This window comes from Anguilla rostrata, chromosome 12 (assembly GCF_018555375.3).
Source record: "Anguilla rostrata isolate EN2019 chromosome 12, ASM1855537v3, whole genome shotgun sequence".
Taxonomy (NCBI): domain Eukaryota; kingdom Metazoa; phylum Chordata; class Actinopteri; order Anguilliformes; family Anguillidae; genus Anguilla; species Anguilla rostrata.
This window is the reverse complement of record NC_057944.1, coordinates 17,449,164-17,468,739: the sequence shown is the minus strand read 5'-3', so window position 1 is coordinate 17,468,739 and position 19,576 is coordinate 17,449,164. Positions and strand designations below refer to the sequence as shown.

At 48.1% G+C, this 19,576-nt stretch overlaps 1 protein-coding gene across 1 annotated transcript in view; it reads right to left on the bottom strand.

Moving 5' to 3' along the window:
- The window catches only part of LOC135236775 (rho guanine nucleotide exchange factor 26-like), a 34,703-nt gene that overhangs the window by 5,834 nt on the left and 9,293 nt on the right, over positions 1–19,576 (bottom strand). Inside the window, exons 9-14 of the mRNA XM_064303306.1 lie at positions 15,895–16,047; positions 15,085–15,214; positions 12,701–12,775; positions 12,516–12,605; positions 9,314–9,468; positions 4,789–4,998 (exon numbers count right to left, since the gene is read on the bottom strand). Of these exons, the coding sequence (XP_064159376.1) occupies positions 4,789–4,998; positions 9,314–9,468; positions 12,516–12,605; positions 12,701–12,775; positions 15,085–15,214; positions 15,895–16,047 (813 nt within the window). The remainder of the gene's footprint in view (positions 1–4,788; positions 4,999–9,313; positions 9,469–12,515; positions 12,606–12,700; positions 12,776–15,084; positions 15,215–15,894; positions 16,048–19,576) is intronic.

Sequence of the window (19,576 nt, the reverse complement as noted above, 5' to 3'; positions counted from 1 at the left end):
AATTCTCACTTGACCTGACTGGCAATTTCAGGGTGGAATAACTTCCACAGCTACAACCAAGAGTGTGTCATTTGATCAGTTACTGATAACTAAGGCCTTTTGATCTCATTTTACAAGCAGCTAATTCATTTCAATGAAACCCCTATAAAATGTTCTTGCCTTGCATCAAAAACAGTTTTTCTTTTTTTTTTAATCTTCAGAGAACATTTTCTATGTCATTTTTCCGGAATCTCTCCTCCCCCTCAAATTGAATCCCAGACTGGGCCAAGTCATCCTGGAGTATTTCCGCCAAATGTGAAAGTCTGGTACTCTGGCTCTTTTGGGCTTGGATTGGGAAGGGGGGGGAGGGAATTCTGTCCGTCTGGGAATCCTGACCAGGAGCCCCGTGCTTGCATGGTGGCCTGGCAGTGGGATACTGGGCTAGCTCACAACACCTCTTCCCTGTTTTTTTGGCCAGAGAGGTGGTGGCTACTGGGCTGAGGCATACCCACAGGGGCCACACCCAGGTTCAGTACGTATTCCCTTAAAACTCTCTTGCCGTCTTTCGGATGAGACGTTAAACCGAGGTCCTGACTCACTGTGGTCATTAAAGATCCCATGACACTTATCGCAAAGAGTAGGGGGTTCCCCGGTGTCCTGGCTAAATCCCAGATCTGGCTCTTGCAAACTGGCCACCAAAATCATCCCCTGATTTAATTGGCTAAAAAATCTCTCCCTCTCCACCTTCCCTAATGTGTGGTGAGCTTTCTGGTGCAAAATGGCTGCTGTGCATCACCCAGGTGGGTGCTACACATTGGTGGTGGGTGAGGTGAGTTCCCCTTCATCACTGTAAAGCACTTTGAGCGTTCGGGAGTTCGGAAAAGTGCTATATAAATGCAATTAATTAATTTAAATAAATTCTAAAACCATGACCCGGAGCACACAGGGATTTGACTTCCCATTCAATCATGGATTTGGAATGTCATCGTTAGTTTCGCTGGGGTTAAATAAATTTAAAAAAATCTAACAGAACCTTTCCTGAGTTAAAACTTGCTATGGAGGGCAGGATATGGCTTGTCGCTGCCAACAGCTGGCAATGGGTCACAGATTACAAATTACTGGCTATCGGGTTCTCGAAAACATTACACCCATCTCATGCCATGCGAATAAATATGTTCCTTCATGCAATCTGACATTTACTGTATGCGTTGTCTCCACTCATAAAAAAAAAAAAAAAAAGAAAGGTTGGCTTCCGTTCCAGCCAGCTGTCTACAATAGGCTTCTCTTTAAGTTAACATCACAATATCGAAAAACACAAGAGATATAAACAGATGCAAAAAAAATAAAAACAAAAACGGTAGGTCAAAGCACAAAGCTATTGTTGACTTAGCAAGTTCACGCAGGAATTAAAAATAACCAAAAACATACAATAATTATGTCATTAGTTATTTATGATAGTTAGTACCGCCAAGAGTCTGTCATGTCAGATTACAACTGGCCTCGTCTCACGTGTAGGGTGGGTTTAACTTAGCTAGGGTTCCTCTGGTTACCATGGCGTTAGCGCCTCCCAATGACATGCCAAATTCTCAGACTATCAGCTGTCATTAGTAGGAGATAAAGCCCTACTCTGACTGTCACAGGTTGTCCTGTATTGCCCTGGGGCAGGTAGAATGAAATGACTGGTCCACAGGTGAGTGCACTACAGAAGTGCACGATAGCTCCTTGCACAGGGGCCAACTTGAATGGGAAAACAAATCGTACTCTATTGGGGAGGAAAAAATGTGATTTTCTTTCCAGAGAGATAACCAAAGACATTACTGCCAGGCTCAGAGCCTAACTGGCCCTAGTCGCAATATCCAGCTCTCCTCATCTCAGTAGCTAACTGACCCCGCCGCCTCTGTGTTGAATCGACTCCCAGTTTCAAGAGCTCATGAGCCCTATCTGCTACACTTAGCTCACTGGCAACAGACTAGGCTTATCTTTGGCTTAAAGTTATAAAAAAATGTGCAGCACAGTAGACATCGCTTTTTTTGACAGATTACAAAAAGAACCAAAAAAATGCTTAAAAACAAAGCAGCAGTCCAGCAATCCAAGCCAGAGGGAACACAAGTGAATAAACCAAATAGAAAACCGCATGTCTTTTCCAGATGACAAACAGAACTCCTGAATGTGAGGCAAACTCTGAGTCATAACCTTTGGGCTCCTCTCCTCCCTCACTCGTTCTGTCTGTCTGTCCCCTTGCCCTCTTCTTTCTTCCCCTGAAAGGCAGCCTTGAGGGCTTGGAGTATGTTTGACTCTAATCTCTGCTCCTCTTTTCCAGCGGTTCACTGGGTACGGCTCAGTCATTTGCCCAGGTCCCTTAAGGGCAGAGTCGGGGTGGCCGGTGGACTTCAGACCCATGTCCCCACACCTGCGCACCTTCAGTTAACATTGCGCTGAACTTACGCATCTAGACCAGCAGCCAAGACACCTCCGCTCCTGCCCCTCCCCCACCCTGAGGAACAGCAGTCCCAAGCAGCACCGACAGACAAGGGGGGCGGGGGGACAGAATTGTGGGAACAAGGGGGCCTAACAATAGGCCGCTGCCTCGAAACCACGGAAACAAGGTGCCACAGGACCCGCCAAGAATGAGCCAGAGAAGAATGGCTCGCTGGTGGGGGAAGGGAGCGGAACTCATGGCGTTGGAGGGGCTTGATGATGTCACAGGGCACAGAGAGTTTTTGGGGAACACAGGGGATTTCCAATATGTGGGGGAAGAATCAACATTCCCAATTCAGTCCCAAGCCATAATTTATGAAAAGGGTTACTTGGCCACACAGTAAGCCTGGAGGCAAAACTAGCACTGCAGGAAGCTGAGGATAGTTCTGGTACTGATTACGTTTCAAGACAAAGGCTACTAAGCTAAAAGCTTAAAGTGTGCTGTTTAGTATAGGCATTGGAGTGACTCTGATTAGTAGTGGCTTTGAAATTTGACATCAAGTATTGTTGTAAAATTTCCCCTGATTATGCAGTTAGAAATCCACTGGAATCATAATTTCCATGCCCCCACAGTTCATGCCATTCTGAAAAAATGTTCTTTCATATTGTACAATTCAAAAGCCACAGAGCCACATTCGGTTAAATGTAGGATGGTCTGATATATCTCTGTGCTGTGGCAGTTTAATGGAAGAGATGAAACTGATGATGAGAGGGAACAGAATCCTATGAGAGAAATCAAAGTGTGTATTATATAACAGCAAACAGGAAGAGTATGAGAAGACTGAATTAGGAGAGAGATAACACCACAAAAATGCCTTAAAGGAGCAGAAAGGACATAAAATAAAATGCTACATGGCAGACCTCCAGGCAGTCCTGTGGTTTATTCCAATCGCTTATTTTATCTGTCCTCATCTCCTCGGTCCTCGTGTGACTCCAAAAACAATCGAGGTCTGCCGCCTTTAAAGACAGGCTAATCTGTTAAACGCTCCTTGGACGAGAGAGGAGCATGGAGCAAGGAGGCTCCTGGAGGAGAATTCAGTGAGAATACAAAAGAGCTGCCTTCAGCAGGAGTCTTTTTTCAGATGGTGTGACATTATACATGATCCTCCACGTGTGGATCCACCTCTCCACATCCGCCACGTCCATAACTGACATCGCTTCAAACCGACGCTTAGCTGAACGAGGACGTCCCGACTGACTGATACACGCTGCCTCCATTCCTCCATCCCCATATCTCAATCTCAACCTTGCATCATCTCTTCCCACATGTCCTCCATTGGGTGGATGTAAGGAGCGAGGAAAAGATGCAGGGAAGACAATGGATGGAGTGAAAATAAGCGACTGGATCAAACCTTTGTACTGCAGTTCACCCCAACGCCCCCTACGTGCACCCCCGCACCCCTCACTCAGAGACAGACGGCACAGTCCTGCCACAGGCCCATTCTACTCCAGATGGCTGCGTTTGGGAAAACTTCGGCTGCCCCCCCCCCCCGACAGGAAATGAGCGCTTAATGAAGTCATTCCCCAATTTACCACTCATCCCGACAGTGACAAAGGGTCTTTCATACCACCTCCACAATTTATAAAAGACAAAAGAGAAGAACACAAAGCTCAATCTACAGTCACAGAGAAGCGGCAGAATGGTTTTCTCAGGGTTTTTAAGGAATGCCACTAATGTGCAGCTGCTATTATTTCACCACAATAACAACGACGACAAAAAAAATGAGTGGTGATGACAGCATAAAGAGCAAGTCGGCTGCCTCCTCTTTTTTCTCTCCCTCTATTCTCTCCTTCCATCCTCCTCAACCATGGTTCAAAGCAGGACCCTGACCTGTTCAACAGGCATTTTTACATTAGACAGGCATCAGTAGAGTTCCCCAATACTAAGATTCACCATGTAATAAACCGGAATGTCAACCAATTACAATATTGCAGCATTAGAATACCTTGATAAAAGCATGGAAAGATTCACCAGTGTGAGAAAAAGGATTGCCGTTTACAAAACACAAAATAAGCTGAGACCTGTGAAAGGCAGGATTTGATCTTTACGTCTTTTCAGAGAAGCAGTTCAGACTATGACTGGGGCTCCAGGAGGGTGTACATGGTTGAAGCTCTTTCCTAGTGTGCCATAATTCTCCCCAGTTACGCGTACTGGAATCCATTCATCCCAGTCCCAACAGTAGCTGGGAGACCCACGGGGCGTAATTAGCAATAGCATCGCTAACAGAGAGAGCATTTCAGTCTGCTGGGTATTCCATACCTCGTCATCCAATATAGCAACAGACACGAAGACTCGCTCACACGCTCGCCGGCGGCGGCTGCAATACTCACATTAGCTCCGCCCCCAGGACCATGGGCACCTTCTCTCCGGAGTGGACGCTGCGGAACACGAGGCGGAACAGGTGGCTGGGCACGCTCTGCCGCGAGGTCAGCATTCCGGCCGTGGTCCTGACCGGGGAGAGGTTCAGGTCCTCTGCCTGGCACGGCCCCACCGCGATCTGGTCCCGCAGGGCGTAGTCCATCACGGCGTAGCTGTCCTCACTGCCGAGAGAACGGAGAGAGAGCGGACCGCGGTCAGCGCGCTCGGACGGAACGCGGGGAGGAGACGCGCACGCCTCTGCCCCTCTCTCGGGCCTCCACGCGCGATCTCACGTATCCCATGAGCACCTGGGTCACGTTATCTGTTCATTCACTCATTCGGCTGACAGCCTTCCCAGGCCTCCACCTTTCTGACTCACTGCATCTGGAAGCCATTTGCGTGAAAGTAAAACCAGGTTAATCTCACTCGGGGGGCAAAGCAGGAACGCTCCTACCATGCCTCGCACCCATAACTCCCCTAATCTCACACAATGCAGGGAGCCTCGGTCGCTGGTGTAAGGTTTCTTTTAACATGTGCTACCGTGCACCTTTGGAAATGTAGTGGGAAGCTTCTCTGAACTCAGCTCCTGATTTAAAGGGGAAGTCGCATTCTTCCCTCAGCGATTTCATCCCAGCATCCTCTGCTGTTAAGTTAGGATTTGGTTAATGGGCTCCTGCCTCTTCCGCCTCAAACCCAGTCCCTACAGTCCTCCGGTTCAGGAAGCAGAATGCAAGCTCCTGTTGAGAGTGCCACTGACCTCTGCGGAGTTAAAGAGGAGGAGGAGGAGCTGCTTCATCAGCTGCCTCCATAACAGCCCTCCTGACAGGGAACATCACCACTCTGACTCAGGGCGCTGAACCATCGCTGTTCTTACTCATCACCTTCAGAACCCAAGCCCAGCAAGAGTTCTAAAACTCTGGGCAAAATACAGAGTCCCGCAGGATCAATGCTCACACTCTGGCCTGTTGTTCAACTGGAAAAATAGAAGAAAAAGAAAATACTTCACAAAAACAGAGAAAATGGTGCACCAATTATTCAGTGAACACGAGCCTACAGCCAACGCTTAACCCCAGGTTCACAAACCAGCGGTTATCGGAGACGGGTCCAGGGCTCACAGGAAAACCGGGCCAACCGGGCGCCGCTCCCACCAGTGCGCAGCCGACGCGTTCTCCGCGCGAGCGGCATAAATCTGCAACCCCCTGCCCTTCAAACCGCGCAAGCCAAGGAGGGAGTTCCACCCTTACTGAGGACACGCAGGACAGGTGCCAAGCAGCCTTTCATGTTTACCCGGGGCTAACTCAGGACAGGCGCGCAGACTGCCCAATCCGGCCCCGCGCCCTGCGATGCAGCCTCCATCAGCGTTACAGTAAATCTGCTTTCACACAGTCTGGTCTCAGCCAGTGTGGGCGGATCAGACGTGACCACAGCCCTCCGGATGGCTCCACCAAAACTGACCTGAGGCCAGAATTTAAGACATCTGAGGAATGCTATTTAAGTTTCCATAGTAGGAGGAGGTGAAAGAGGACAGTGTAAAGCAGACTTAGCGTAAAAGGCGCCAAACAGAGAACTGGTCACTTTGCAATAGCAGAGATGACATGTGCGTGCACGTATTTAACAGCCTGCGTGTATGTGTGAGCACATGAGTATGTAATTGCCTGCATAATACACATGTATGCGTTTATTACGCCCATTCAATAGTCAGAAAAACAAGCAAGGGAGGAATGACAGCAGCCTTAAGCTCAAAGAAAGATTCTCAGTGCTGAAAGCCTCCAAACTGGAGCAAACACAGGGCCACAGCTGGACCGCTGCCTCTTTCAGCGCCTTAAGAGTTAATTACTCATGCCATTCCCCCACTCCACAGGACATAGCTGCTTTTCTCTTAGGGAATACATTACTGGGGTATGCATCTGGTACCTTACAACACTTCCCATTTCCTCCGAGAGGCAGTTCAGATTTTACACGCCGGTCTGAGAGTGCATGCTGGGAAACGCACCTCCCTGCCGGAATGAGAAAAACGTGTCCTGCTCCGGCTACCGTCTGATAACCGGAGCGGAACCATCTGCGGCGTCACAGACGCAACGCAGATGCAATCTGGCCTGGTGAGACTTAACCCCTTAACTGCCTGCCGCTTCAGGCGTATCAAACCCGACGTCCTGCTGCCTGCTACGGCCAAGCGGGGAGTGTAAACAGCAAGCCCAGCTGCCTCCTCCTGGAAATGACATACACGGGCACACGCTCACGTGCACGCGCGCACATGCATGCATGTATACCGCTCCCTGGTGCTCAGAGCTATGTGTTATTTACTTTACTCTCCTTAAACATCATTCAAAGCAAACTTCACAATATTTCTGCGGTGTGAATATTTACCGTCTGCCACTGAAGTCGCAGACCAGCAGAGAATCAAACAAGCGGGAGAGTTCAAGAGGCCCTGGAAAATCGCAGTAGAAGTGGGAGGTGGGCAGTAATTCCAGTCAAATAAACAAAGACTCGCAGAACGCAGGATACGGGTAGCTCAGCGCTCACGAGTGCGGCCGTCCCCCGGGACCTGCCTCGGCTGCAACTTGCAGAGAAAAACTGAACAGACCTGAAACAACAAAGGCTAAGGAGAGGAAGACAGCCAGCTGGTCATTACCAGGAGTTACATAACTGTCCCAAAGCCAGAGCCCGGGCTCACGCGTTTCTCATTTCCTCGAAATCTCGGAGGAGTTAGCGTGACACTGCTCCTCTGCTAGCGTGGGAGGCAGCACATCAACATGACAATTCGGTCCCAAGTTATTAAGCCAGAGCTTTCCATCACACTGGAGCGAGAACAGAAGTTTCTGAACACTTTGTTATTTTCCGAGAAAACGGAGAGGAACAAGTGGCAGAGAAGCAATCTGTTTCACAACAGTGGGGATGAAAAACAAGTTTGAGTAATTAAGTCCGTATCGCTTCCAGAAACTCATCCCACTCAACGAAAGTCAAAGCAGCTCCAGTAAGTAGCATATAAAACGCAGCTATATGCATAACAAAGGAACGCAAACACGTAAGCATGCATGTACTTAATGGGGAGAAATTCACTGACATCTGGCCATGTGACGTCCCAGGGCCTGGTCTCATTATGAATGCATGAGAAGATTGGATGCATGCACGTCAGAGCTGTGGTCTTATCTCTGCACCTTGCAAAGTGTTCAGTCCAGCTGAGTCGGACAGCACGTGTTAAGGGCGGAGTGTGGCACAGTGGGTAAGGAACTGGGCTTGTAACCGAAAGGTCGCAGGTTCGATTCCCGGGTAGGACACTGCCGTTGTACCCTTGAGCAAGGTACTTAACTGAAATTGCTTCAGTATATATCCAGCTGTATAAATGGATACAATGTAAAAATGCTATGTAAAAGTTGTGTAAGTCGCTCTGGATAAGAGCGTCTGCTAAATGCCTATAATGTAATGTATAATGTATGTTCTCTTAGGGTACAACCTCAATAACCAGAGGGTTGTGTGTTCTGAGCCACTGCTGCTGGTTTAGTAAGGTATTTGATCAAGGCAGTGCATCTGAAAAAACCTGTAAACATCCTGATGAACATGGGAAGAACGTCAAGATTTTCACAAATTAAGGTGACCTGGATAAGGGTGTAGAGTTTATGAAATAAGTATTTAAAGAATTCTCTCATGGATGGCTAATGTTTGGCATACTTATTGAGGACAAATAACAGATAAAGCAAGCAAGCCAACAGGAGTGATTCCTTTTGCTCAGTTTGCAGTACTGTCCATTTGGCTTGACAAAACATATGACGTGACTTTAACACTGTAACACTATAAAAAATAAGATTTCTGACACATTTAGATGAAGAAAAAAATGAAGATATTATTAATAAATCCAACACGTTTTAGCAAGAACTCTGGCAAAGACATCTTGCCTAAACGGGTTGGTTTTATCAATAAATTATTCATTTTTTCTTTACCTAAATTTGGCTCGACGAGAACTACTTGACACCTTCTTAAGGATAATAAAATGCAGGCAACCCTTTTCCCACAGCTTTTGTAACAGACGTGTGCCAACAGGACGATGCACAATTTAGGCATGACAAACCTGCCAAGGACACCCTCCAGAGTGGATGTGAAGGTAGTTTCCCACAACCCAGGGAGCATTGGGCCACAAAGACATGCACTGGCATGTGAACAAGACAGTCAACAGTGTTTACCCATAATTCCTGAAATCACCTTCATGACTACATCAAAATCTGCTCAACAGATGCTCCTGTTTGAAATGTATACCAATTGATGGCAACTTTTTCTTTCACAATTAAGTTTTCCAGTGCCAACGAGACCATGTTAAATGCACTTATATATAAATTCACTTGTTGCCAGTCACTAAACTGCAAGATCAACTCAGGCATAATCAGACCAGCAAGGTTAGGTTGTTGGTTGCTATGACCACAGCCTAACCTATGTGGCAGGCATTGTTCACAAGTAAGACATTAGATCCTTTGGAACCCAGAACACCTCATGCGAAAGACCAACCTCTTCTTCCTGGTGATGATGAGGACATCATTGAAGAGGAAGAAGTAGACCTGCTGTCGTGAGGTGCGCTTCAGGAAGATGCCATTCTCCTCCACAAATGCGGTCAGCTCGCCTCTTTTCACCATCCACCGGGACGAGGAGACCAGGGGGAAGGGCTGGGGAGAGACACAATCATGCTATTACGCACATATACCACTAGGGGGAAGGGTTTTGGAAAGATATAATGATGCCATTACACACATCTACAACTAGGAGGGAGGGCTGGGGAGAGAATCATGTTATACACCTCCTCTACCATGAGAAGCAAGGTGCGGGAGAGATAATTATGCATTATCTACAGAGTTCTCAATTGAACTCATAAGTTTTCTTTTCTCCCTTTATTGCAATTGCTCAGTTTTTCACCAAAGGTAACACTTTCATTCTTCCCCTAAACTATTAAACAGATTAAGCCTTGGTATTAGCACTCTGCGATTTATTATGAACCACAAATCAAGTTCTCTAAATAATAGGTGATATATAGTTATACATCAATGCTGAATTTTGTCATATTTGAAGACTTCAAAAGTCAAACTCACTTGAGTGCATAAATTTAAAATGAAAGTAACAAAAAGATTGTTCAGCGGAAATGAACCTCTGACATGCTACTGTGGTCGAATGCTCTGATTGGCATGGGAGTGCTTTTGTGGTTCCATTCTATGGGATATACTACAAAGCTAGATTACGAGATAACAAGCTAATTTAAGCTTTTCATGTTCTTTGTATCTGTCCATTATATCTGTCCATACCAGTATTTTCCTCAGTGAGAAATGCTCTGCTCTAGTACAGTCCATGCTGTACTGCTATAGGCGCATTTTTGCCGACAGGCCACTTTTATTGGAATGCGTACAGAGCTTGATTAACAAAGCCTGTGTTCATTTCGTAAGTTGATAACCACCTTCGTGATACCGGTTAAGCCTGATTGTGGTTGTTTGGTTTTGTGAAGCCAGCTAACGCGAAGAAACTCCCGGGAATGTTAAGCTTCCTTCGTAGTGCCCGCCCCGCCCCCCCCCCCTCCCCGGTTGTAAGTATTAAGTGCTGGCCAGGCAGGAACAGCTGCATGAGAGCCTTCTCTGAGCACGCTCACAACTTGGACATCTGTCCACTGCGCATGCTCACAAGCCTCCAGGCATTCACCCACTGAGCACGCTCACAGCTCCTCAGACACTGAGCATGCTCACAAGACCCCAGACATCTGCGTATACCAGGTGTGTCCAGCACCATTTTCCCACACTGCCCTCACACACTTGCGCCAGCTGAGAGATAAGGGCATGTATGTGTGCATGCCTGAGAGAGAGGGAGACCGTATCTGTGCATGCATGTGGACTCTGCATCTGATGCGAGTGTGCATTCATGTGTGAGACAGGGGGCATGGGATAGCGCCCTGAAATACTCTCACCTGTGCACGGGATTAAATATGGAGAGAATTCCGGAGATAGCCCTGATTCCAGCACCCTCTGCAGAGCATGCAGCTGCAGGATGCAGTGGAGGGGGGTGGGTTAACACTCCTCTCTCGTTTGAGCAGTAACAGAACCTCTCATTGGACCACAGGGCAAAGGGCAAGTGGGAGGGCATTCGAACAGCAGCTCAGCCTCTTAACCACCCCCGACCCTGCACACCACCAGCTCTTAGCAGCGACCTGGAGGGAGCTGCACAGAAGCCGTCTGCCACAGACTGATCGGATCTCCCACAGCAACGCCAGGGGGACCGCTGTTCCCCTTTCAGTGACGATTAACTGAGTCATGCCCACGGACAGGGAAAGGGCGTAAAAACAGGATTTGTTCAGGAAATCCGATTAGGGGACTCACAGCCCGGGTTTTGCAGGAGGTGCAAAGGGGCCACGTGGACAAAGGCTGCAGTACGCTGGGCCTCACGCTAGTGAGCGGAGGAAGGACTGAGGGCACAAACAGGCACGCGCGGCCCGATTAGAGTGTGACAGGGAGGGGGACGGACAGCAGCGAATGAAGATTTCTCTCTGTGCTGGAGCAAAAGCAGGACTACAGCACCAGCAAGCACACAAACCAGCACTAAGAACAACACACACACATCACCAGTGCTAACAGCAACACACACACACCAGCGCTAACAGAAACACACACACCAGTGCTAACAGCAACACACACCACCAGCGCTAACAGCAACACACACACCACCAGTGCTAACAGCAACACACACCACCAGCGCTAACAGCAACACACACACTCCAGTGCTAACAGCAGTCACTGTACAGACAAGTACTGTATTCAGCACTGAAAGTTAAAGACAGCATACTGGAGACCATTGGAAAGCAGTCTGCTCGAAGGGAACAGGACAGAACGCATATACCGGTCTTACAGATCGACAAGTCGGAAAATTATTGGCTTGAATCTAAGACGTGGCACCATGTTGTATCCGTATGTACATCAGTTGCATTAAATGGAATGTATGCAGAAACAGAAAACATCAAAGTTGCTTTTGATTACCATGTTAGGTGAGCAATTAATAATAATAACCATAATACTGACAAAATACAACAGATAAGGGTGCCAATGTAAGAGTTATGTAATGATAACAATACTGAAGTACCTGAATATACCCACATTCACAATCAAATACACACCCACACATTCATGTACACACTCAAATACTTACATATTCTTTAATATGTACCCGCTCGCAAACCCACTCCTCCTGTCATCGTTCTCTCAGCGACCCTGTGCTGAGTGTTTTTCCCTGGGCTGTGCAAACTCCAGCCGTAATGGAGTTATGTAAAAACAGCTCCCCCCCCTCCACATTCCACTCCACATCACCTGGAGTTTGTTAGCAGACAGGAAAGCCCTTGTTGAACCACAGAGAGGAAAATTCTGTCAGTCAGCTGGCCAGACGTCTGTGGACTGAGAGACGAGCGGCAGTGCTTTTGCACCATGGCTGTGGCCCCTCACTCTGGGGGCCAACCCAAAGGAGGACTGCCAGGGACTGTTAAGACTGAGCACTACACCCATTATGTGCCAGTGAAATCAAGGGTATTCATGTGCACTGGGCAGCCCTGGGATATTGTTTCTCCAAACGAGGGAAAGGGGCCAATCAAAGGCAGGGGGAATGATGTCAGTCACAGACAGAGGAAAGACATCAGTCACAGATTAGGAAATAACAGGGCGATAGATCAGACTTAGGATCTGTCTCATACCTTGATTTTGAACTCCAGCTGAGAGTTGATGGTGTACATCATCTCCGTCCTCTCCATTCTGCGGGCTCCTTCATTACACTGACGAACCACCTGCACGTGCACACACACACACACACAGATTAGTTGGTTACTGGTGTTCATTAAACCTGAAGCAGCAGATGAAGATATAAAATCTGATCCCTCACCTTGCTCACAGACTGAAGGGCCTTCTTGCAGACATCATAGTGGGCAGAGTCTTTGGGGGTCTTCTGACAGATGGTCTGTATGGGGAGAGACAAGAGAGAGTGCTGTAACTCCAGTCTCAGGCAGAGAAACAGAGATGAAAGAAACCTCATAAAAATTAATAAAATTGTTCATGTACTTAAGCTTATATCAAATAAAAATCATCTTGGGTAAAAAGCTGTAGTTGTTTTCAGAAGCTTTAGAAAGACTGTTTGCTTTTCTCCACGGAGGGCCACTTCCAGATCATGTACCTCTCTCTCTCTCCCTCTTTCACGCATGTATGATATTTCAGACAGGGTCTCGCTAAACTGCAGGAGGGCAGGGAAGGGGAGAGCGAAGAGGAAAAGAAACTCTCAGCACACTTCCAATGAGTTCTACCAGCTCACCAGGGAATGAGAGAAAGATGGACATGGAAAGATATTAGACCGATAAATCCTGGGGTAGCTGCCTGCCGTGAATGATGGAAATTCTCAAAAACACTTCTCCAAGGCCCCATGAACCGCCATTACTATTTTTAAGCCAATGCAAGAACACAAAATAAAAGCAATTTTCATCAAATTCCCTAGCAACTGCGGAAGCAGGCCCTTGTGTTTGGCGTCAAGATGATTGAAACGTGTGAAGAGCCACACGCTGCAGCCGATGGCATCCGCATCAGACACCGGTCTGCTTTTATTCACTCGAACAACAAGAGGCGAGGACTCTCCCTGGCATTAACTTCAGAGCGGGAGGACTGTCACACATTTTAATGCATCGAGTCGGCGGTGTAAACACAGCCGCAAACGTTGCTAGGATGCGGCCGGCGGTGAAGCTTAAAAGTACTTTTGCTGATGACAGACCATAAACGGACACCTCAGAGGCCACAGCACTGGCGGGATGGACGAGGCGCAAGGTTAGGGCTCGACTCCCAGATCTACGCAGCTTTCAGAAAGCACACAGAATTCGAAACGGGAACAGGGCTGCTGCGGTACGCTAAAGAGTAGTGTTAGCAGAGCACTTCAGCACTACGGTCATTGCTATCGCTACCTTTAGGACCATCAAATTGCCATAATAAAAATGAGACTGGAGGAACAATGTCCAATGCCTGGGAGAGAGAGAGAAAAAAAAAAATTACAATAAAATTTCTCTATGTAAGATGGTGAAACATAACAGGACAGCTGATTCCTAGGGTCCCCCTATTATTTCCAGGGTTCAGCAAATGAAAAATCTCTTCCAAACCTTCCTGGCGTGACTTTCAATAGAGAGAGAGATAAACACAGACAAAAATCCAGCTAAATCCACACTCTAAATCTAACAGGTCAGAGATCCAGTACAGCACAGAGGCCAAGGAACAAGGGACCTTACCCCAAAAGAATGCAGTCAAAACTGCAAGTAAATCCAAACAGACCACAACAGCATGACAGGAGAGAAAAGAGAGATATTTGTGATTTACTATCATTCAGCCCTTAGAAACAACCATTTGCATAGCTCATGTCGTGAGATAAAAACGAACAAAACAGCCATCACTCCTCCCAACTGAAAAATAACAAGAATGAGAGAGAATGGGAAATGGAGAGAGGGAGACAGAGACTTACAGAGATAGAATAGATCACATTAATCTAATCATAAGCATTATGCAACAGTCTGGGCTAATTCCCTTTGAGCACACACATATCTCATACCCAAACACTCTTTTACCACTGATCTTTATTCACCACAGAACCCCAAAGAAACAGAGTGCTTTAATATCTTAAGCCTGCTGGCACCCCAGTGTCACAGCATTATCAGTCCCTGTGACATGTGCCACATCATAAACTGCCTCCTGCATGTACCTAGATTTATTGCCCCATGTCATATTACACATTATCTGGCCCTTGTGTGTTAGACCACAAACCGTCCCGTGACGTGTCGCATCATTATCAGTCCCATGCGCCACATCATTATGTGTCCCCCAGTTACGTGCGCTGCATTACCTCCCATGCCCTTTTAGCCATATCATCATTTGCACCGTGAAGCGTGTCACATCATTACCTTTCCCTGTGATGTCTGTGTCTCATTATTACTGGTCCCCTGTGACATCAGTATGTGCTCTTGGCAGACTGTGTGCCCCGGACGGCGCTGAACGGCAGGTCTCCAAACGGAAAATAAAGTCGCCCCAGCGTGAGGCTAGGACAACTAACGCAGGCGAGCTCTGTCCCAGCTGAACTAGCAGGTCAAGTGTCTGCGACCTCTCTTCTCTTTCAATGAGTGAAGAGAATCACAGAACAGGCGCACGCATACAGGGAGAGATGTGGGTGTGGCCTGAGCTGAGACAGGCGAATAAGAGGCAGAAGAGGGAGGAGGCAGGCGTAGGGGCGGGGGGCTCACTCACATCCATCAGCAGCGGGAGGCGGGTCACCCTCTGCATGGGCAGGATCAGGAAGGAGATCATGGGCAGGTTACGGCAGTCCTGGTGGCTCTCGATCCGGGTCAGAACCTCTTTGAAGGACGGGTTTTTGGTGCTACATAGAGGGAAAAAAACATGCAAACAACATATGGAGACTCTTTAGAGGGGGAAAAAATAATGCCAAAAACGCTTGGTCAGGACTTGCTTAGAATTCCAACCGCTCCATTCAATGCATCTCTGACAGCAGGATAAGTGACTAAATCCTAATCCAAAAACACCTGAATGGGCTGGCAGCCCACGCCCACGTTACACTCCAGACTCAGAGCAGAAAAATGCACACTCAGTCAGTGGGGAAACATTAGCATTCCGCGGACGCTAACAGGTCAGAGATGAGTCACGAACCGTGCTGCAGGGTCAGGGCCCTAGCAGTGAGGGGCAATGACAGAGCTGTGATGCAGCCATGGTGCTCAGTGAGTCAGGGGGAGACACTGCAGGTTGAGGCGCCCTATCGCTGCGATTTCACCCTCAGGAGGGCGGGACAGTCCCTACAGCGCCGCGTGCCCCAGATCTGAATCACAGCAGCGCTAATACTGTGTGCACACGTGTGTTTCTGTTTGTGGTGCTGAATGTCATTACTGGTGGGGAGGAGGGGGGGGTGCAAGTGTGCTTTATGGTCATAAGCAGTCTTAATAGCAAGTATGTGCTATTCAGTGTCAGAGGTTATGAGGTCAACACCTAAATCCTGAACCACACAGGAGGCGGTCTATGGAGGTGTGGGGAGGGGGCTCTGCTTACACAAGCCTCTGCAGTGTCCGCTGCTGGTACACCTCATTGGAGCAGTAGGTCACGTAGGGGTCAAAGTTCGAGTGGGCGTGCTTGATCACAATGTCGCTGATGTCATCGATGAGGAAGTTCTGCTGGTGCCTGTCCTCCAGGTCACTAAAGAACCTGCAAAGAGAAAGAGGAGAGGACAGAAGAGGATGAAGAGGTGGGATTAAGAGGAAGAGGCCTCACAGATAACAATAGCAGACCTCACACCACACCAGGAGCAGCCAGCACCTTGTGATTTAATCATCACACATTAGAGCACAAAAGCAGGAAGTTTTGATGAGACCCAGTTTCCAGCCCCATCCTGACATCACAGTTCAGGAAGGGCCCAGAATAGACGAGGGAACACCGGACTTCTGGAAAACAACGGCACAGGTTTTGAAAGCAAGCCGGATTTACTGAGCACGACAGCGATGGAAAGGGCGCTCCCGTCCCCAAGGTAACAGGCAGGAAGCGGTAATGCAGCTGCGCCGGCATTCCTGGGCAGATGGGGGCCATCTGTGGCGCCACCCCGTGACCCCCGCAGCGGTGACCTGCGTTCCAGGGCCCCACTCCGGGACACCGGCGGCTGAAATCATGTTTCTGTTCCTGAGGCCTCCGTCACGCCGTCCCCTTCCCCCAGGACCCGGCCTCGTACCCTTCCTCAAGGTGTCCACAGCCCTTTCGGTTCTGCAGCCGCAGACCGGTCAAATAGGTACACGTTCCACAAAGAGAAGCGCTCAGGCATTGACATTCTTTGAGGCGTGTTCAACTCAGGCAAAGTTCAGAGAGAGCTGTGTTAGCTTTGAAGACAGCGAGCCGAACAATTCACAGAGCGAGCTACCAGCACAGCCTCACAACCTCAAAAGAAAGAGGCTTCATCAGCTTTCACCACGCGATCACAGCACAAAACCAATGCTCAATAATAAATCAAACATTTCATTTAAAAATCTGATCCTTATTGTTAAGTTTGCCAACATTTGTGAAAGTCAATCAAGGTAAATCCACTTAATATTTCACCATCGCTCAATACAATAGGCCTGATGCTATGGAAAGCAACAGCGCAGAGCAAACAGATTTATACAAGCAAAGTTTTCATGCTAAAGGTACATCCTGTACTAGCCATAAACGCAACACAAAAAAGGGCTACAACCCACCCAGCAAACACTGAACCTCACAGCAATGGTGAAAATGCCAGGTAGCCTGGGCCCCAGCTCCCTTCCCCTTCTTGCTCCACAGAGAATGGTAATCGGTTCTCAACAGGCTCCAGTCCCTGCTCATTAGGGGCCACTGGGTTGGTGTTCTGAGGGAGGTACACCCGTGGACAAAGGGCTGTTCCTAAGCATCACTCAATAAAGGAAGCCAATAACTGAAGAGAACCGCTCGTTTCCTTTAGAAAGTGAAGTGTGCCCACAGAACACACAGTGACATTCATAGTCAGGAAAACATTTACATAATCGGACCGCAAGATTCCCACCCTCAGGAAAAAAAAAGAAACTTTAACATTCCATTTAAAAATGCGAAGCACGTGTGGGGTGGTATGCGAATACAAAGCAACAACCAATCGGTATATCTTTGAGTCAGCCTCCAATACCAGTTACCCTGGAGACGCAGGTGTTACCTCCCAGCCCCGCTCCATGCGAGTCGGGGGAGGGCACAGCGTCTTGGCTTCAACTACAGGGCTGACCGACAGCAAATCTCAAGCCGAGATCACGTTTAAACATCCTGCCAGACCAGAACTTCAGGTAGCATAATTATGCACACCTTGATCCACCACAAGTTCCTGAACCTGAACAAAACAATGACTGAGGTATGCACTGTTCTGATTAAATATTACAGTGCAAAAAAATGGTTTAAATTAGAAAAAAATATCTGCTTATTCACATATTTAGCAGGTGTCTGTACCAAGAGCAATGACTTCACACAAAATGGGAAAGGTGACCTCACTCACTCAGATCCTTAGAATGCCTGTTTCATGGAGAGTCACTGAACCATACCGTAACAACGAAACAAGTCCCGCGGTCAGCCATACTGGGGCTGTGTCTACGCCTACCATAGCATGCTCTCGGTTCATAAGAGGGATCATTACATTCAGAGAAACAGGAAATATATCACACGGCCAGTCTGTAAAAACCATCTACAACATTTAAAGTAGAACAGGTATGCACATACCACTATCACGCAGGTATGGTGTCTAAACCAATCAGAGTTAACCACAGCCCAACCATTTACTTTGGGCTACAACAAAAAGTATTTAAGAAATCTGACTCCTGAAGTAACTGGTCCAGTGTGACCAGTTTTTAGCCTACAGCGTCATTTAGTGCAGCCATAAGTCAGCCCGATGCACTGGAGAATAGCAACTCGCTGCATGGGAGTGCCCTTCACAGCTTTCCCGCCAATCAGAAATGAGGTCAGCACTGCAGGTACAGGAGCCTGACATGATGGCTACCAAGCGGTGTGTCTGGAGGGTAGAAAGTCAACATCTACAATCCATCTTCCTCCTCTCTGTCAGTCTCTCTCCTGGTCGGTTACTTCACTCAGTAACCAACCGGCTTTACTGAACCCGCCTCCCCCAGGGCCTTTCGGCCAGGGAAACCCACCCGCCAGCCACTCCTGATACACGTGTCAGCAGAAAATGCTGGTAAGGTAGGTTGTTCCAGCCCAAGATGATTTTATCAGGAACTTAAACACATTCCGCCAAAAAGACAAACTCAATAATGAAGAGACTCAATGGCTGAGCTGACTCATTAGCAGGAGGCATTAGCTTAGAATGGAGTGTGCCTCTCTCACCCCAACGTTGAGCTTTTCTCTCCCTTTTCAGTTCAATGTTTATGACCAGCGTCTGCATGGAGGAACGCACTGTCGGGAGACTCAGAGGTTACCTGCTGCTAACCTGTGTGCGGAGTGAGAGGAGCACTTGACACTTGTCTTGAGAATCGGGGTTAAATGGCAGGGGGTCGAAATCTTGGCCGAAAAAGGCCAAGCTGTCCAGCTGTCTTTAAACAATTATTAATGTTAACCATTGGGAGGAGATGAAAAAAGCAATTCACTTAAGGCTGTAATTAAGCAGAGAGAATAACTGCCTGTCAGCTGTCATTCCATTCACACTGCAGGAGTTGACTACACAAACAGACTAGCCAAATAACCCAGTCTGTATTAAGAAACACCAGAAACATTTTTTAAGTCACACTGTTCAGCAACACCACAGCCAAAGATCACATCTTCAGGAGCTCCTAGAAACAGTATGGCGTGCATGTGTGCAGCTGTCCATCTGCAGGTGCGTGTGTCTGCAAGTCCTTCCGTGTGTGTGTGTGCGCTTACGTGCGTGCATGCGTGTGCACGCGTATGCGTGTTGTTTGTTTGTGCTGGAGTACTCTGTGCAATCTAAGATGGAGCCTGTGAGTGTGTCTGATCCCTCTCAGCTCTGGGCAGTACTCTATACATTCCCCTTAACCCCATCCCCATTCCTCCATCGGGCCCACGCCCCCCTGCCACCACAGAGCAGGAGAAGCAGAACCCAGTGAACTCCAGCCCTTGCGCCTCCACCCACCGCCTCCTTTCCTGATGCCGCTTTCGGACGCGCGCTTCTGCGCTGAGCTACTGATGGTGCGGAATGCTGCCGATGACGGTCACGATTAGACTCTCAACCTTGTCACCCTCAAGGGCCTGG